This window comes from Oncorhynchus masou, chromosome 21 (genome assembly GCF_036934945.1).
Source record: "Oncorhynchus masou masou isolate Uvic2021 chromosome 21, UVic_Omas_1.1, whole genome shotgun sequence".
Classification (NCBI taxonomy): Eukaryota; Metazoa; Chordata; class Actinopteri; order Salmoniformes; family Salmonidae; genus Oncorhynchus; species Oncorhynchus masou.
Window position 1 is genome coordinate 30,930,994 of NC_088232.1, and position 13,391 is coordinate 30,944,384.

Here is a 13,391-nt window from a genome sequence, read left to right on the forward strand (position 1 = left end):
GCTCATCTTGACATGACCCTCCAGCATGACAATGCCACCAGCCATACTGATCGTTCTGTGCGTGATTTCCCGCAAGACAAGAATGTCAGTGTTCTGCCATGGTCATCAAAGAGTTATGTTCATACAAATATTTACACATTAAGTTTACTGAAAATAAACGCAATTGACAGTGAGAGGACGTTTTCTTTTTTTGCTGAGTTTATTTACAATGTATCTACAATGACATAACCCACAGACCTTTGGTACATTAGGAGAGGAGCCCTAAAAAGCCCTAAAAAGGCACAGTGCCTCAAAGTACAAAGAACTTGCTTTATGTTTTTTGTGTGTCCTATGTAAATGTTTGCTCAGCCTACTTATTCACACGTTCTATATATGTAATGTATACAATAACTATGTATTCATACTATGACTCCCATATCCATGAGATGTCCACCGTGCTCTTTTGACAGGTCTGATAAAACAGTTTATCTGATTCTTCAAAAATGGACGGAACAGACAAGGTTAACTTTGATTCTATTTAAGTAAATGCCAACAACTCCAACATATTACATGGAATCTGCACGGGCTCCATGATGGCAAAAAAAAGCATAAGATTCTTGAACATTTAAAGAGATTGTAAGCAGTTGTGGTCTTCCTGCAAGAGTTACACTTTTTTAGCTCTACTTTTTTTAGATAGATTTCAAGCTACAGTATATGAAACCCAGAAAGGAACTATTATTTTAGCAGGAGACCTAAATCACACATTCGGCAACTGACAGCAATAAAAAAGGCAAATTTAAGGAGCCTCCAAAGAGGCTGAAAAATGTGATCTCTACAAATAATTTACAAGACACCTGGAGATTACTATTCCCAACAAAAGACTACTCCTTTGTTTATATATATTTTTATAAGAAAATTGATTCAGTAAGTGACTACATTTTTATTTCAAAAAATGCACTCAACAATATACTGAGTTAAAAAATCCAGGACATAGTAATATTGGATCATTCTCTGGTATCATGCTTAGTTACAGCAACAGAAAATACACTAACTGACAGGATATGGAGAATGAACAGAGTGCATCTTCAAGACCAAACATTCATCAAATAAGTGAACGAAAAAATAAAATACCTTTACCATTACAAATGTAGACATAGAGGACAGACATAATTTGGGATGCTTTTAAGGCATACATTAGGGGAATGATAATTTCATCCGAGTTAGAAATTGTAATTAAAGAAAAACAAATTATTTAGAAGAAAATACAATGTCAGAACTTAAGCAGGAATATGATAGTTTACTTTTGAAGATAGCCAACAGCTACAGGTTAAACTCAAATAATAAAGCATACTATTTAATGTCAAATAAACCTGGTAAACACCTAGCAGCCCTTACAAAATGAATACACGATAAACTTGTTATAAATTGAAAATATAAGGATACAAATGCTTTAATTAGAAACAACAACACTATTAATACAATTCTTAAAAGCCTTATGAAAATTAATATAAATCAGAATTAAACAACAGTTGGACTGATCCTACTGCCTTCTTAGGCTCATTAACCCTGAAGGAACTATCAGCAGACAAAAAATGATCACTAAAATAGAAATCACCCGAAAATAAATATTAGAGACTGTTAAAACATTAACCGGGGGAAAAGCACCAGGTAAGGACAGCGTTCCCATAGAATTTTATTTGACAGCCTGGGACAAAGTAGAGGCCGTATACTCAAATGACAACACACGTCACTCAATTCAGTGCTTCTGAGTTCCATGTATCAACCAGTTATATTAAAACCATGAAAATCTGGAGTCCCCTACAGATTACAGACCAATAACTTTCCTAAATTGACAGTGAAATAACAAACCTCATAAGCAACAGAATAGCAAAAGTCTTACCAGACTTGATATATATTAATCAAACAGGATCTATTAAAAATAGGCACTTACAAACAAATACAAGAACATGTTTCAGTATAATAAAATATGCTTAAAAACAAGATGTAGACTTATCAATAATGGCTGTTGATGCCGAATAGGCTTTAGACTGTCTTGAATGGCCTTTTCTATTCAAAACTTTGGACGCCTTTAACTTTACAGCTGAAATAATACATTTCATATACAAATATTATAGTAATATCCTAAAGCAGAAATATACACAAATAATAAATTATCTGATTAAAAAAAGGGCACAAGACTGGGATGTCCTCTCTTCCCCTCCTTGTTTGCACTGGCATTTGAACTGCTTGCAGACAGGACCCAAACACAACAGGTATCAGTGTTGGTAAACATAAATATAAACAAAATTTATTTGCCGACGATCTTCTGATATAACTGACTAATATTGAAAACTCAATGCACCTTTTAAGAAATATTTTCAGTATACTCTAAAATCTCAGTAAATAAAATTAGAGTGGGAAAAACTGAAATAATGGCAATAAGGGAAAGAAAATCATGATCTACAGCAATCCCTTAAGTGGACCACAAAAAGTATGAAATATTTAGGATGCTTAGTAAGTGACGACAACAAACAACAACATATATATAAAGATAACTTTATCCCATTAATCAACAACATGAAAGCATATATAATTATATATAACAATCTTCCCAAGAATCTTACTGATAGAATAAACATCTTTAGAATGCATGGCTCCCAAAATTTTTAACAGAATATATGGCCAAATAAAAATCTGAATAGCCAAGTTTTACATATCAACTCGCCACACATGCCCATGCTTATCCCCAGAATCTTTTCACATGTCTGTTTTCAACGGATGGCGCTAAGAACAATAACATATGAATCGTTAGAACACTAGAACAAATGGAATAAAAGAAACGAATTCTAGAATGCCCAAAAACCACACCCCATGGAACAATCCTTGCATAGTTTTTCAGAATTCATTAATTGGCCCACATGGAAAACTACAGGCATAGAAACCGTAAATTGCTTTTTTATTTATTGGTTGAATGTATGTCTTATAATCAAAAGAGCATGTAGGATTTTCTATTGCAAAGAAATTGTTTCATGAGCAAAAACATTACTTTTTTGGCTGGCACAGCCAATGGTTGGCGTCATAAAGCTAAACAACATCACTTTGCGTTTGCTCCAGTTTTTTTGTACCTTTATTTCAACAAGGAACACAGACGGAGACCAATGTCTCTTTTACAGTTGGGCCCTGCGTATACATGTTTACACATACAGTTTATGTACAATGATTAAGAAACTACACAAGACAAACAAAACGATCATAGATAACACAAAAAAAATACAGCAACAGATTACATTTACACATAGGTTATTCCCTAACAGCACAATAACTTGCATTACCCGAAACAGTTACAAGCAATACAAAAATAAATATCTTTCAATAAATATTTAAAATGGGCAAGGGGGACAAGAGTCTCAAATTTAAGTTTAGTCTGCAGGCTATTCCATAGGCAAGGAGCGTAACAGGAAAAGGCAGCCCTACCCAACTCTGTGGAAATCGCATGGGCCTCAAGTGTAATCCATGCTTGAGACCTGGTTTTAGGAATTCTAATTCTAATATTGATGAGTGATGATAAATAAGGTAGTTTATTCAGAAGTGCTTTATAGACAAACACGATAGCATGTTGTTCTCGTCTCACCGACAGCGAAGTCCAACCCACATTTTGATATAAAATACAACACAGTTCATCACATGACATCAGTGATTTCACTCCACGTCTTTATATTGGATAACGGCTATGTCAATCAATTAAATGGGCGTGTCTTTGGCGTATGGGCGGATTTTTTTAATTGCTGGTTGTGGAAAAATGTCTTCAGTGCCTGATGGCAAGAAATTGGTTCGAAGCCCAAGTGGACTTCGAATGGTCCCGGAGAATGGAGCGTTTAACAGCCCTTTTTCGTTAGATGAACCTCAGTGGGTCCCGGACAAAGAGGTAAGTGACTATTAGGGCTGAAATAACAAGAGGGCAACGCCGCTCAGACAAACGGACTTGGCCCCTGAACTGGGCGTTGCATACTTGCTGCTGCTGGCCACTGTCAGTACAGTAGGGTCAAATATTTGTTTAACTAGCTAACCCAAGTTAGTAGACCAGACTCATTGTTCTATCTGGTAGGGTTGTCACTAGCTAGTTACCACAGTCACAATTGTCTATTGTAAAAAAAAATAATGAAAACAAATTTGTTTAGGTATAAGGATAACGTTAGCAGTGTGGTTAGGGTTAGGTTAAAATCTAATTTTAAGAAGATAATTGTAGAAATAGCGGGGTTTCATTTTAACAGTGCTCTGCAGTTTGCTAACTGTAAATGCCAAGAGCTATCGGTAGCTAGCCACAGTTAACGTTCTAAAGTAGGCAACATGGAGCCATCACTAACGTTACAGGAGCTAACGTTAGCTAACAGTATTTTGCAACACCAACAGGGTCTGCCAAAATAAAGAACAAAAGCTGCCACCTGCCTCGGCAAGTAATTGCTGTTCATATGACGGCAAGTTAGCTTAAAACCTTATTTCTCGCCTTCTCTGCGAGATGTACACATGCCAGTGGTCCATGATCATGGGTCTACATTTGAAAGCACTGTTTACTGTCAGTGACGCTGCCCTGGACTGCAAGAGAATGTCAAAGAAAGGGAACAATGGAGGGTGTGAGTGAATGACTGTGGGGGATGGGCTTGGGACATGGCTGTGTGATGGACTACAGTAATCCATCCCAGCAGCTTCACACCTCTCTGCCTCTACACCTATGTGTGTTTGAATGGTCACAGCTTTAAGATGTGGTGGTATTAAAGTAACTATTGAGTGTTTCCACATTTCTATGAAATATGATCGATTAATTAACTACAATTCATTTTTTTCCCCCTTCCAGATAATGGTAATGAACTATGTTGAATAGTAATGGGTGGGAATCAAAACAGTTCAATCTGGATTGTTTTAGTCAAAAGTATTTGATGTATTGTCAATAACAATTATTTTTGTGCTAGTTAGCTGTACCTGGACCAAAACTCCAGTATTTTTTTCTAAATAGCATGTTCTCTATCTTTTTAAATAGGGAGACAATTAGTTTTCAGCACTTATTTCCATGACATCAACTTGTTTTCTCATGAAATATGGTGAGTAATATGTTTGGAACATTGAATTGCAATAAAATCAGTATCGAATTAGGGATGCACCAATATGACATTTTTGGCCTATTCTGGTATTTTCCTTGACAAAAAAAACGATACCGATATTTACAATTTCAGCAGCCTTTTAAGAATTCTAGTACAGTTAAATAGTTAACACACACACAGCAGTCTAAGGCACTGCTTCTTAGTGCAAGAGGTGTCACTACAGTCCCTGGGTTGAATCCAGGCTGTATCACATCCAGCTGTGATTGGAAATCCCATAGGGTGGTGCACAATTGGCCCAGCGTTGGCCGGGGTAGGCCAGCATTGTAAATAAGAATTTAACTGACTTGGCATTTCCGCATGTCCCCATTACCAGTAAATCATAATCAAGACCTATTTCTTTCACTTACTTGCTGTGCTGTTTATCGTTGTTCATTTGTTCAGTCTCAACCAGGATTTCATCATACATGTCAAGCAGTGAAGCTTCAGCTCTGTCCGGCCTCTTCTTCTGTGCGTTTTTCTTCGGTCCGTTTCCATCTTGTCCAGCTGTGTATGTAACATTTCACGTAAAACCTGTTTCTTGTCTGCATCGAATCGCTTGTTCACAGCCCCGAGTACTTTTGTAAGTTTTAACCCCACAGTCTGTCTGCAGTTTTGTTGAGCAGGCCTTTCAATGCCATGACAGAGGGTATCACGTCTGCTGCAGATGCAGTTGAGCTTATTTCTCAAGTCAGTTATTCAAATGGCGCTAGGAGGGTGTTCATGTTTCCAAGTTTCAAACATGTTCTCAGCAGCAGTATGAGAAACAGCACATTCTTAAACATGCAATACGACTTTCCTCTGTACGAAATCCTCGTCGACCCACTGTGCTGTCAGACTCAGCATGCTCATGGGGCTGACATCATTGGTCCAAATGTCAGTCGAGAAGCTAATACCAGTGACACCCATAACAAGTAGCTCATAGATGTGCATTATAATAATACTGTGTAACTCCGGTAGGACAATATCTGAAAAATAGTGCCTACTTGGTAGTGTGTACCGGGGCTCGAGGTGCTCAACCAGTCGGCGAAAGCCAACATCATCCACGACAGATCGGTTGATTGTCAAGGGCAATGAATTCCATTATCTTGGCGTTAATGGATTTCGCCTTTGAGTTGTCTCGCTGAAATGTTCTTACTCTTTTATATATGACTGCTCGACTTTAACTTGTTTAGTTGTTGGAAGTGTTGCGCTTAGTATTTTTCTACTTTTGTTCTGTTGCTCTATTTTTCATGGCATCATTACATCATCTACTTGCTTTATATACAGTGCCTTGCGAAAGTATTCGGCCCCCTTGAACTTTGCAAACTTTTGCCACATTTCAGGCTTCAAACATAAGGCACTGTAGGTATGCACGTCCGTGTTGACATCGGTTTTGCACATTGGCGTTAAACTAGACATCGTGCCGATGTTGGCATTTTTAGCTAATATCGTCCGATATGCTCACCGACGTATCGTGCATCCTATATCGAATCGCAATCCATATCGTATCAGCACCTAAATATCGTGATAACTTATCGGGAGGTCCCTAGCAATTCCCAGCCCTAATGTTAAAAAGCAGCTTTTCTGAGTTGGAATAGTGTGGGCATACACATGTCATGAGAAAATTCATGTAAGTAGACTGATGATTGGCCAGCTCTTCCTGAGGAAATGGCAAGCATTTTTTTTAAACATCTGTCTGAGATGGGGGGGGGGGGGTTTCCTCCAATTTCTGCTTTGGCCACATATGAGTAAATGATGAGTCAACAACATTATTTGGGTATGAGTTAATATTCTGTTAACTTTTTTTTAAAGTGATATTTTCATTGGACAGTTACTTTAAAACAGTCAGTGTTACCTTAGTCTGGGTTTATGCTACTGTGATGATTGTGTTATTGGAAGGGAGAGGTCTTTTGGTAATCCATTTAAACTGTGAGGTTGTTGCGTCCATGTTTGAACTTGAGTGAACCAACTAACTGTTGGCTAATGTCCTGTTCCTCTTACAGTGCCCAAGCTGTATGCAGTGCACCAAAAAATTTGACTTCCTTACAAGAAAGGTTTGACTTGCTTTACTATGATCCCATAATATCAGATAAATTACAAGTTATAGGCCTAGGCTTTACCTGACTATGGACCCAAAATGTTTTTGTAGCCCTTAAATGCTTTTGCACAGTTAAGATCTCTGAAATGTATGGGACTGTGCATTCCTTCTTTACCCTCATCACTCCCTCTGCATTCCTTCCCCTGTTCTGTTGTTCAGCACCACTGCCGGCGGTGTGGCCGGTGTTTCTGTGATAAGTGCTGCAGTAAGAAGGTGACTCTTCCCCGGATGTGCTTCGTTGACCCGGTCCGGCAGTGTGGAGAGTGCAGCCGGGTCTCCCAGAAGGAAATGGAGTTCTATGACAAACAGCTTAAAGTGCTTATGGGAGGTGAGTTTAAAGGAAAGAATCAATCGTGTCAGGAGGACACCCAAACACACAGACCTGTCTATATTAATTAACAGCTGTGTGTGTATAGGGCGGTTAGTGAGCCGGGCTAGCCAGTGTGGTTCTAAATAGACTCCTCTACACTGCATCACCCAGCCAGGCCCGTAATGAAAAATCTATTAGCGGCATGACGAGATCCAGGGCAAGGGCTGGTTGCAGTGGTTGCAGTGACATACTGTGGGGAGGGGGAACTGGAGACAAAGCCTTGTAGCATGTTGGACTAATGGGGTCCTGTTAGCATGGTCAATCAATGCTGTATTCTTAGTATAACACCAGTGGACTGGGAGGTATCTACAGTTTGATGGATTCTTAGTGATTTTTGATTGGCATGCTTTTTTTGATTTGACTCATTGGTAACATTACTACTTTGTCAAACTCAGGTGGGACATTTATTGTCACTTTGGGCACCTCCGAGAAGTCTGAGACCATGATGTGTCGTCTCTCCAACAACCACAGGTATCGTGAGTGTTTTATATTTCACACAGGCACACAGGAAAAGTATTTAGGTTTATGCTGAAAGTACATACTTTGATAGAACGACTAGAAAAATACATATTTTTCACCTGAAAGACTTTCAGTACATCCCTTTGTCTCAACTCCTCTCTTGCTCTTTTATTTCTCCCTCTCCTCAGGTACCTCTTCTTAGATGGGGAGAGCCATTTTGAGGTGGAGCTGTCTCGGATCTCCAGTATGCAGGTGTTGACAGAGGAGTCCACCCCCGAAGGTAAGACTCTGGATCAGATGTCCTCTGGTTGTTAACACAGCCTGGCTTTATCTCCCTCAGTATGAGAGTACAGCAGTGATACAGTGCAGCTTATTGATCAAGAGACATTATGGCTTCCTGTGGGTGGAGGAACTAGCTCTCTCCTATTTATGACCAGAAGTGTAATCATAAATCCACAGTAAAATTCTGATTACTTTGTCTCGTCATTGTATTGATTTGAAACCCCATAACTGATTCAACAGTAAGTTGGTGTTGGTACATGACTGTTTCCTCTCTGCTATATTATTAACACTCTCTCCCTCTCACCCTGCCACTGGGCGGCCTGGCCCTTCTGCTTTTGGCCTTAGAGAATGACATTCACACTTACACCAGTCTGCTGGACAGTCAGTATATCTCTGAAGGTTAGCACTGTTATATTCCCTTGCCCCCCCCACTCTCCCTTATTCGTCCCCATCTTATCTTCATCTGCCTGTAGAGTTTGTGGCCCTGCTATTGATAAGGATGCCTTTGCCATCATTGTACATGCATTTGATATCAGTGGTAGAACAAAGGCAACATCCTTAAAATCCTTGTGGTATGCATGCTTCCATGGGGGGATATTATGTGTGTGATTATACACAGAGTGAATCTCATTGCCCCTCTGCCTGTGACCAGGATCATGTTCATTAGGGCACACCATGGCAAATGTACATTGAGTGTACAAAACATTAGGATCACCTTTCTAATATTGAGTTGCATTGACTTTTGTCCTCATCAGTCTCAATTCATCAGAGGATGGACTCTACAAGGTGTTGAAAGCATTCCAATGCCTCCCACATTTGTGTCAAGTTGGCTGGATGTCCTTTGGGTGGACCAGTCTTGATACACACGGGAAACAGTTTAGTGTGAAAAACCCAGCAGCGTTGCAGTTCTTGAGACTCAAACCAGTGTGCCTGGCACCTAATACCATACCCCGTTCAAAGGCACTTAAATATTTTCTTGCCCATTCACACTCTAAATGGCACACATACACAATCCATGTCTCGAAGGTTAATATAGCACGACTTTTTAAGCTGTTTCCTCCCCTTCATACACTGATTGGAATGTAGATTTTAACAAGCGACACCAATAAGGGATCATAGCTTTCCACTGATCAGTCTGTCATGGAAATAGCAGGTGTATCTAATGTTTTGTACACTTGCTGTAAGTTCTCATTTTGTTAAGTCTATTGCTAGGTTTCTTTATCATTTTGTTTGTTATTATGTACATTTCTCGCAAAGTTCATTAGTTTGAACATCCGGTAGCTGTTTTGGTTTCAATCTTTGCTAAAGCCTTGAGTCTATACAAGTATAGTGAGTGTGTTACTGAACCTTGCCTAACTTTGTGTTTTGTATCCAGGTGGAAACTGCAGGGCCAGTGGCATGTTGCTCCACTACAAACCAATGGGCTCTCAGGACCCCAAGCAGCTACGCATGGAGGCAGCAGAGGACAAGAAAACCGCCTCCTCATGGCTTGCTGCCATGCACAAGGTACACCACCATAAAGTCTGGCTTGTTTTTTAATAGGAATGTTATATATGACTTAAAATGTTACTGGACTGTATGGTGTGATATCCAAGCTTCAGACCCGACATTGCGTACTGTGTGTGTATATGGCTGAAATAGTTATTTTGTATAGCTCTGCCTGTACTACATCTGTTCCCTAACAGGGTGCCAAACTGCTGTATGAAGCTCGGGACCAGTGACTGGGTTAAATGCGGAAGACACATTTCAGTTGAATGTAATCAGTTGTACAACTGACTAGGTATCACCCTTTTCCCTTTCATTGCTAAGATGACTAGAGAGTGAGATGGCACAGACCAAGTGTTTTCTTTCCTACCCTTAAGTCTCTCATTCTCTAAATGCAGACAGCGGATTTTAGCCACACTTCACTTGAACTATTTGGCCAATAACCCATGCTAATACTGCCATCTATGTAATGCTATAATAGACATAAGACACTTGCCATAACCCTTTCCCTTCACCACCATTAATGTGACAAATTACCTTAAAAGCATTATGTAGGGTCTGTGACACATAGTTCAAGTGAAGTTTCTTTATATATTCTGTCTATGCTCTGCTTTCAGTGCTGACAGATTAATCACTGATTCTAGTGAAATATACACTACCGGTCAAAAGTTTTAGAACACCTACTCATTCAAGTGTTTTTCTTTATTTTACTGTTTTCTACATTGTAGAATAATAGTGAAGACAAACTATGAAGTAACACCTATGGAATCATGTAGTAACCAAAAAAGTGTTAAACAAATCAAAATGTATTTTATGAGATTCTTCAAATAGCCACCCTTTGCCTTGACGGCTTTGCACACTCTTGGCATTCTCTTATCCAGCTTCACTTGGAATGCTTTTCCAACAGTCTTGAAGGAGTTCCTACATATGCTGATTTGGTTGAGATCGGGGAATTGTGGAGGCCAGGTCATCTGATGCAGCACTCCATCACTCTCCTTCTTGATAAAATATCCCTTACACAGCCTGGAGGTGTGTTAGGTCATTGTCCTGTTGAAAAACAAATGATAACCCCACTAAGCCCAAACCAGATGGGATGGCGTATCGCTGCAGCATGCTGTGGTAGCCATGCTGGTTAAGTATACCTTGAACTCTAAATAAATCAGACAGTGTCACCAGCAAAGCACACCCACACCATAACACATCTTCCTCCATGCTTTACGGTGGGAAATACACATGCGGTGTGGGTAAACGGATTATCTCCGCATCTCAAAGACATGGCGGTTTGAACCAAAGATCTCCAATTTTGAACTCCAGACCAAAGGACAAATTTCCACTGGTCTAATGTCCATTTCTCGTTTCTTGGCTCAAGCAAGTCTTTTCATCTTATTGGTATGGGTATCTTGGCAGCAATTTAACCATGAAGGCCTGTTTCACACAGTCTCCTCTGAAGAGTTGATGTTGAGATGTCTGTTACTTGAACTCTGAAGCATTTATTTGGGCTGCCATTTCTGAAGCTGGTAACTCTAACTCTACCTCTGCAGCAGAGGTAACTTTGGGTCTTCCATTCCTGTGGCGGTCCTCATGCGAGCCAGTTTCATCATAGCGCTTGATGGTTTTTGCGACTGCACTTGAAGAAACTTTTTGAATTTTTCCGGATTGACTGACACGTCTTAAAGTAATGATGGACTGTAGTTTCTCTAAGCTTATTTGAGCTGTTCTTGCCATAATATGGACTTGGTCTTTTACCAAATAGGACTATCTTCTGTATACCCCACCACCTTGTCAAAACAACTGATTGGCTCAAATGCATTAACAAGGAAAGAAATTCCACAAATTAACTTAACAAGGCACACTTGTTAATTGAAATGCATTCCAGGTGACTACCTCATTAAGCTGGTTGAGAGAATGCCAAGAGTTTGCAAAGCTGTCATCAAGGCAAAGGGTTGCTATATTTCAAATATAAAATGTTTTGATTTATTTAACACTTTTTGGGTTATTGCATTATTCCATGTGTTATTTCATAGTTGATGTCTTCACTATTATTCTACAATGTAGAAAAGTCAAAATAAAGAAACTCTTGAATGAGTAGGTGTTCTAAAACTTTTGACCAGTAGTGTATATGTATGTATACACAGTTTATGAAATGCTTTAAATTTAATCCCATGCATTGGATTTTTGTATAAACTATTTTGTTAAATATTCCTATTTTAACACATGCTGTGTATGTACTTTTTACTGCTAAAGTATTTATAGTTTTTGTAGCACTTGTATACTTTTTTTTCACCTTTTTTTCTTACAAGATGGCTTAAACATTTTGTTCTCATGTTGGCTGGCTTTGCTTATAAATGAATTGCACAACCTCAACAAACTAGCCCTTTAATATAAGGGTAAACTAAAGTGTGAAGCAACACTTTTACTCTTCAGTTTTGTTTGCTTATATCCAACTTATTATGCTTCACATACCAAACAAAATACTTAAGAGGTTTTCATTTTTGACCAAATTTAGAAAGTTAGTGGTATTCTATGGTTTTACCATTTTGGATAAAATGACAAAAATTTGACATGAGTACTGCTCACATAAGAAGGCTACACTCTAATCAATTGTATTAATTTGGTAAGAGGCATGTTGAAATGGTGTTTGCTGGATGTGTTTGAGGCATTGTGTGTCAAGAAATGGCATTAATATGGTAATTCACTTTAAGGACCTTTTGTAGTCTTTGCTTAGTTCATAAGCATGTTCTCTAAGATGCATTTATTTGAAATCGTGTAATCTTTTATACATCCTTGCCCTATGGTTCTGAAGTGATCTACAGGCCTATTTGAATGCCCTGATGCTGGACATGGAATCTGTTGCTGCATGATACAGCAGTATTAGAGCTGGCTAGACTCAATTCTTTCTGTTCTCTACATTGTGTTCATTCAAGTTGAAATTGGAAGTTTTGCACTAAATGGCATTGTCAAATTGATACATTCAGAAGTTATGAAGTACCACTGCACTTTATGGTCTCCCTTTTTACAATCACTGACCTAATAGTAATTCTATTACCGTTTCTAATTGTGTGTCAATGTTCTCTTATTGTTAACTCAATAAATGAAAGTGTTTGTAATGGTATCATCTCATAACATTTGTATTTACAAATCACAGAACCCATGACAATGAAAAGTGCATTATTAAATGAAAGGTCAGTAATTAATTTTGAAACACCAATTTGATTGGCCCACGGGTAAGATGGGACAGCAAGTGTAGTCATCTAGCCCTGATAGTCCTACATTACAAGGTCAGAGCAATACATTAGACATGTAAACCACCTTTTGGACAAATCTCTCCTGTTTAGAATTATATTATTATGACATTGAAAAGCAACATGTCACCAGAGCCATGTATTTAGATTTGGGCTGTCCATTTAACTTTTATTTTAATTTTTTTAATTGCAGGTTTTGCTGTGATTAATCATTTGCTCAAATTTAGCTATAGATTTTTTTTAATAGAAAAAGCGTTACAAGAATATTGACGTCTTGATATTTGTCCAATGTAGTGGTTAGCAAAATCTAGTAAATTATTAAAGCACACTTTCTTTAACCTTAATTCATATGGCTAGGCGTT

At 38.6% G+C, this 13,391-nt stretch overlaps 1 protein-coding gene across 3 annotated transcripts; it reads left to right on the forward strand.

The window, feature by feature from the left end:
- The first annotated feature begins 3,748 nt into the window (after positions 1–3,748).
- Positions 3,749–12,897, forward strand: LOC135508125 (zinc finger FYVE domain-containing protein 21-like). Of its 3 annotated transcripts, XM_064928109.1 has the most exons (9): positions 3,827–3,904; positions 5,015–5,075; positions 7,097–7,147; positions 7,351–7,519; positions 7,957–8,032; positions 8,209–8,300; positions 8,648–8,701; positions 9,678–9,808; positions 9,988–12,897. In XM_064928109.1, exons 2-9 carry the CDS (start codon positions 5,073–5,075, stop codon positions 10,021–10,023), a joined length of 612 nt encoding a protein of 203 aa, XP_064784181.1. In that variant the 5' UTR covers positions 3,827–3,904; positions 5,015–5,072; the 3' UTR covers positions 10,024–12,897. The 3 variants fall into 3 exon arrangements, with proteins under 3 accessions (XP_064784179.1, XP_064784180.1, XP_064784181.1); XM_064928107.1 differs by lacking the exon at positions 5,015–5,075 and having other exon boundaries at positions 3,749–3,904; XM_064928108.1 differs by lacking the exons at positions 5,015–5,075; positions 8,648–8,701 and having other exon boundaries at positions 3,749–3,904.
- The last annotated feature ends 494 nt before the right edge of the window (positions 12,898–13,391 follow it).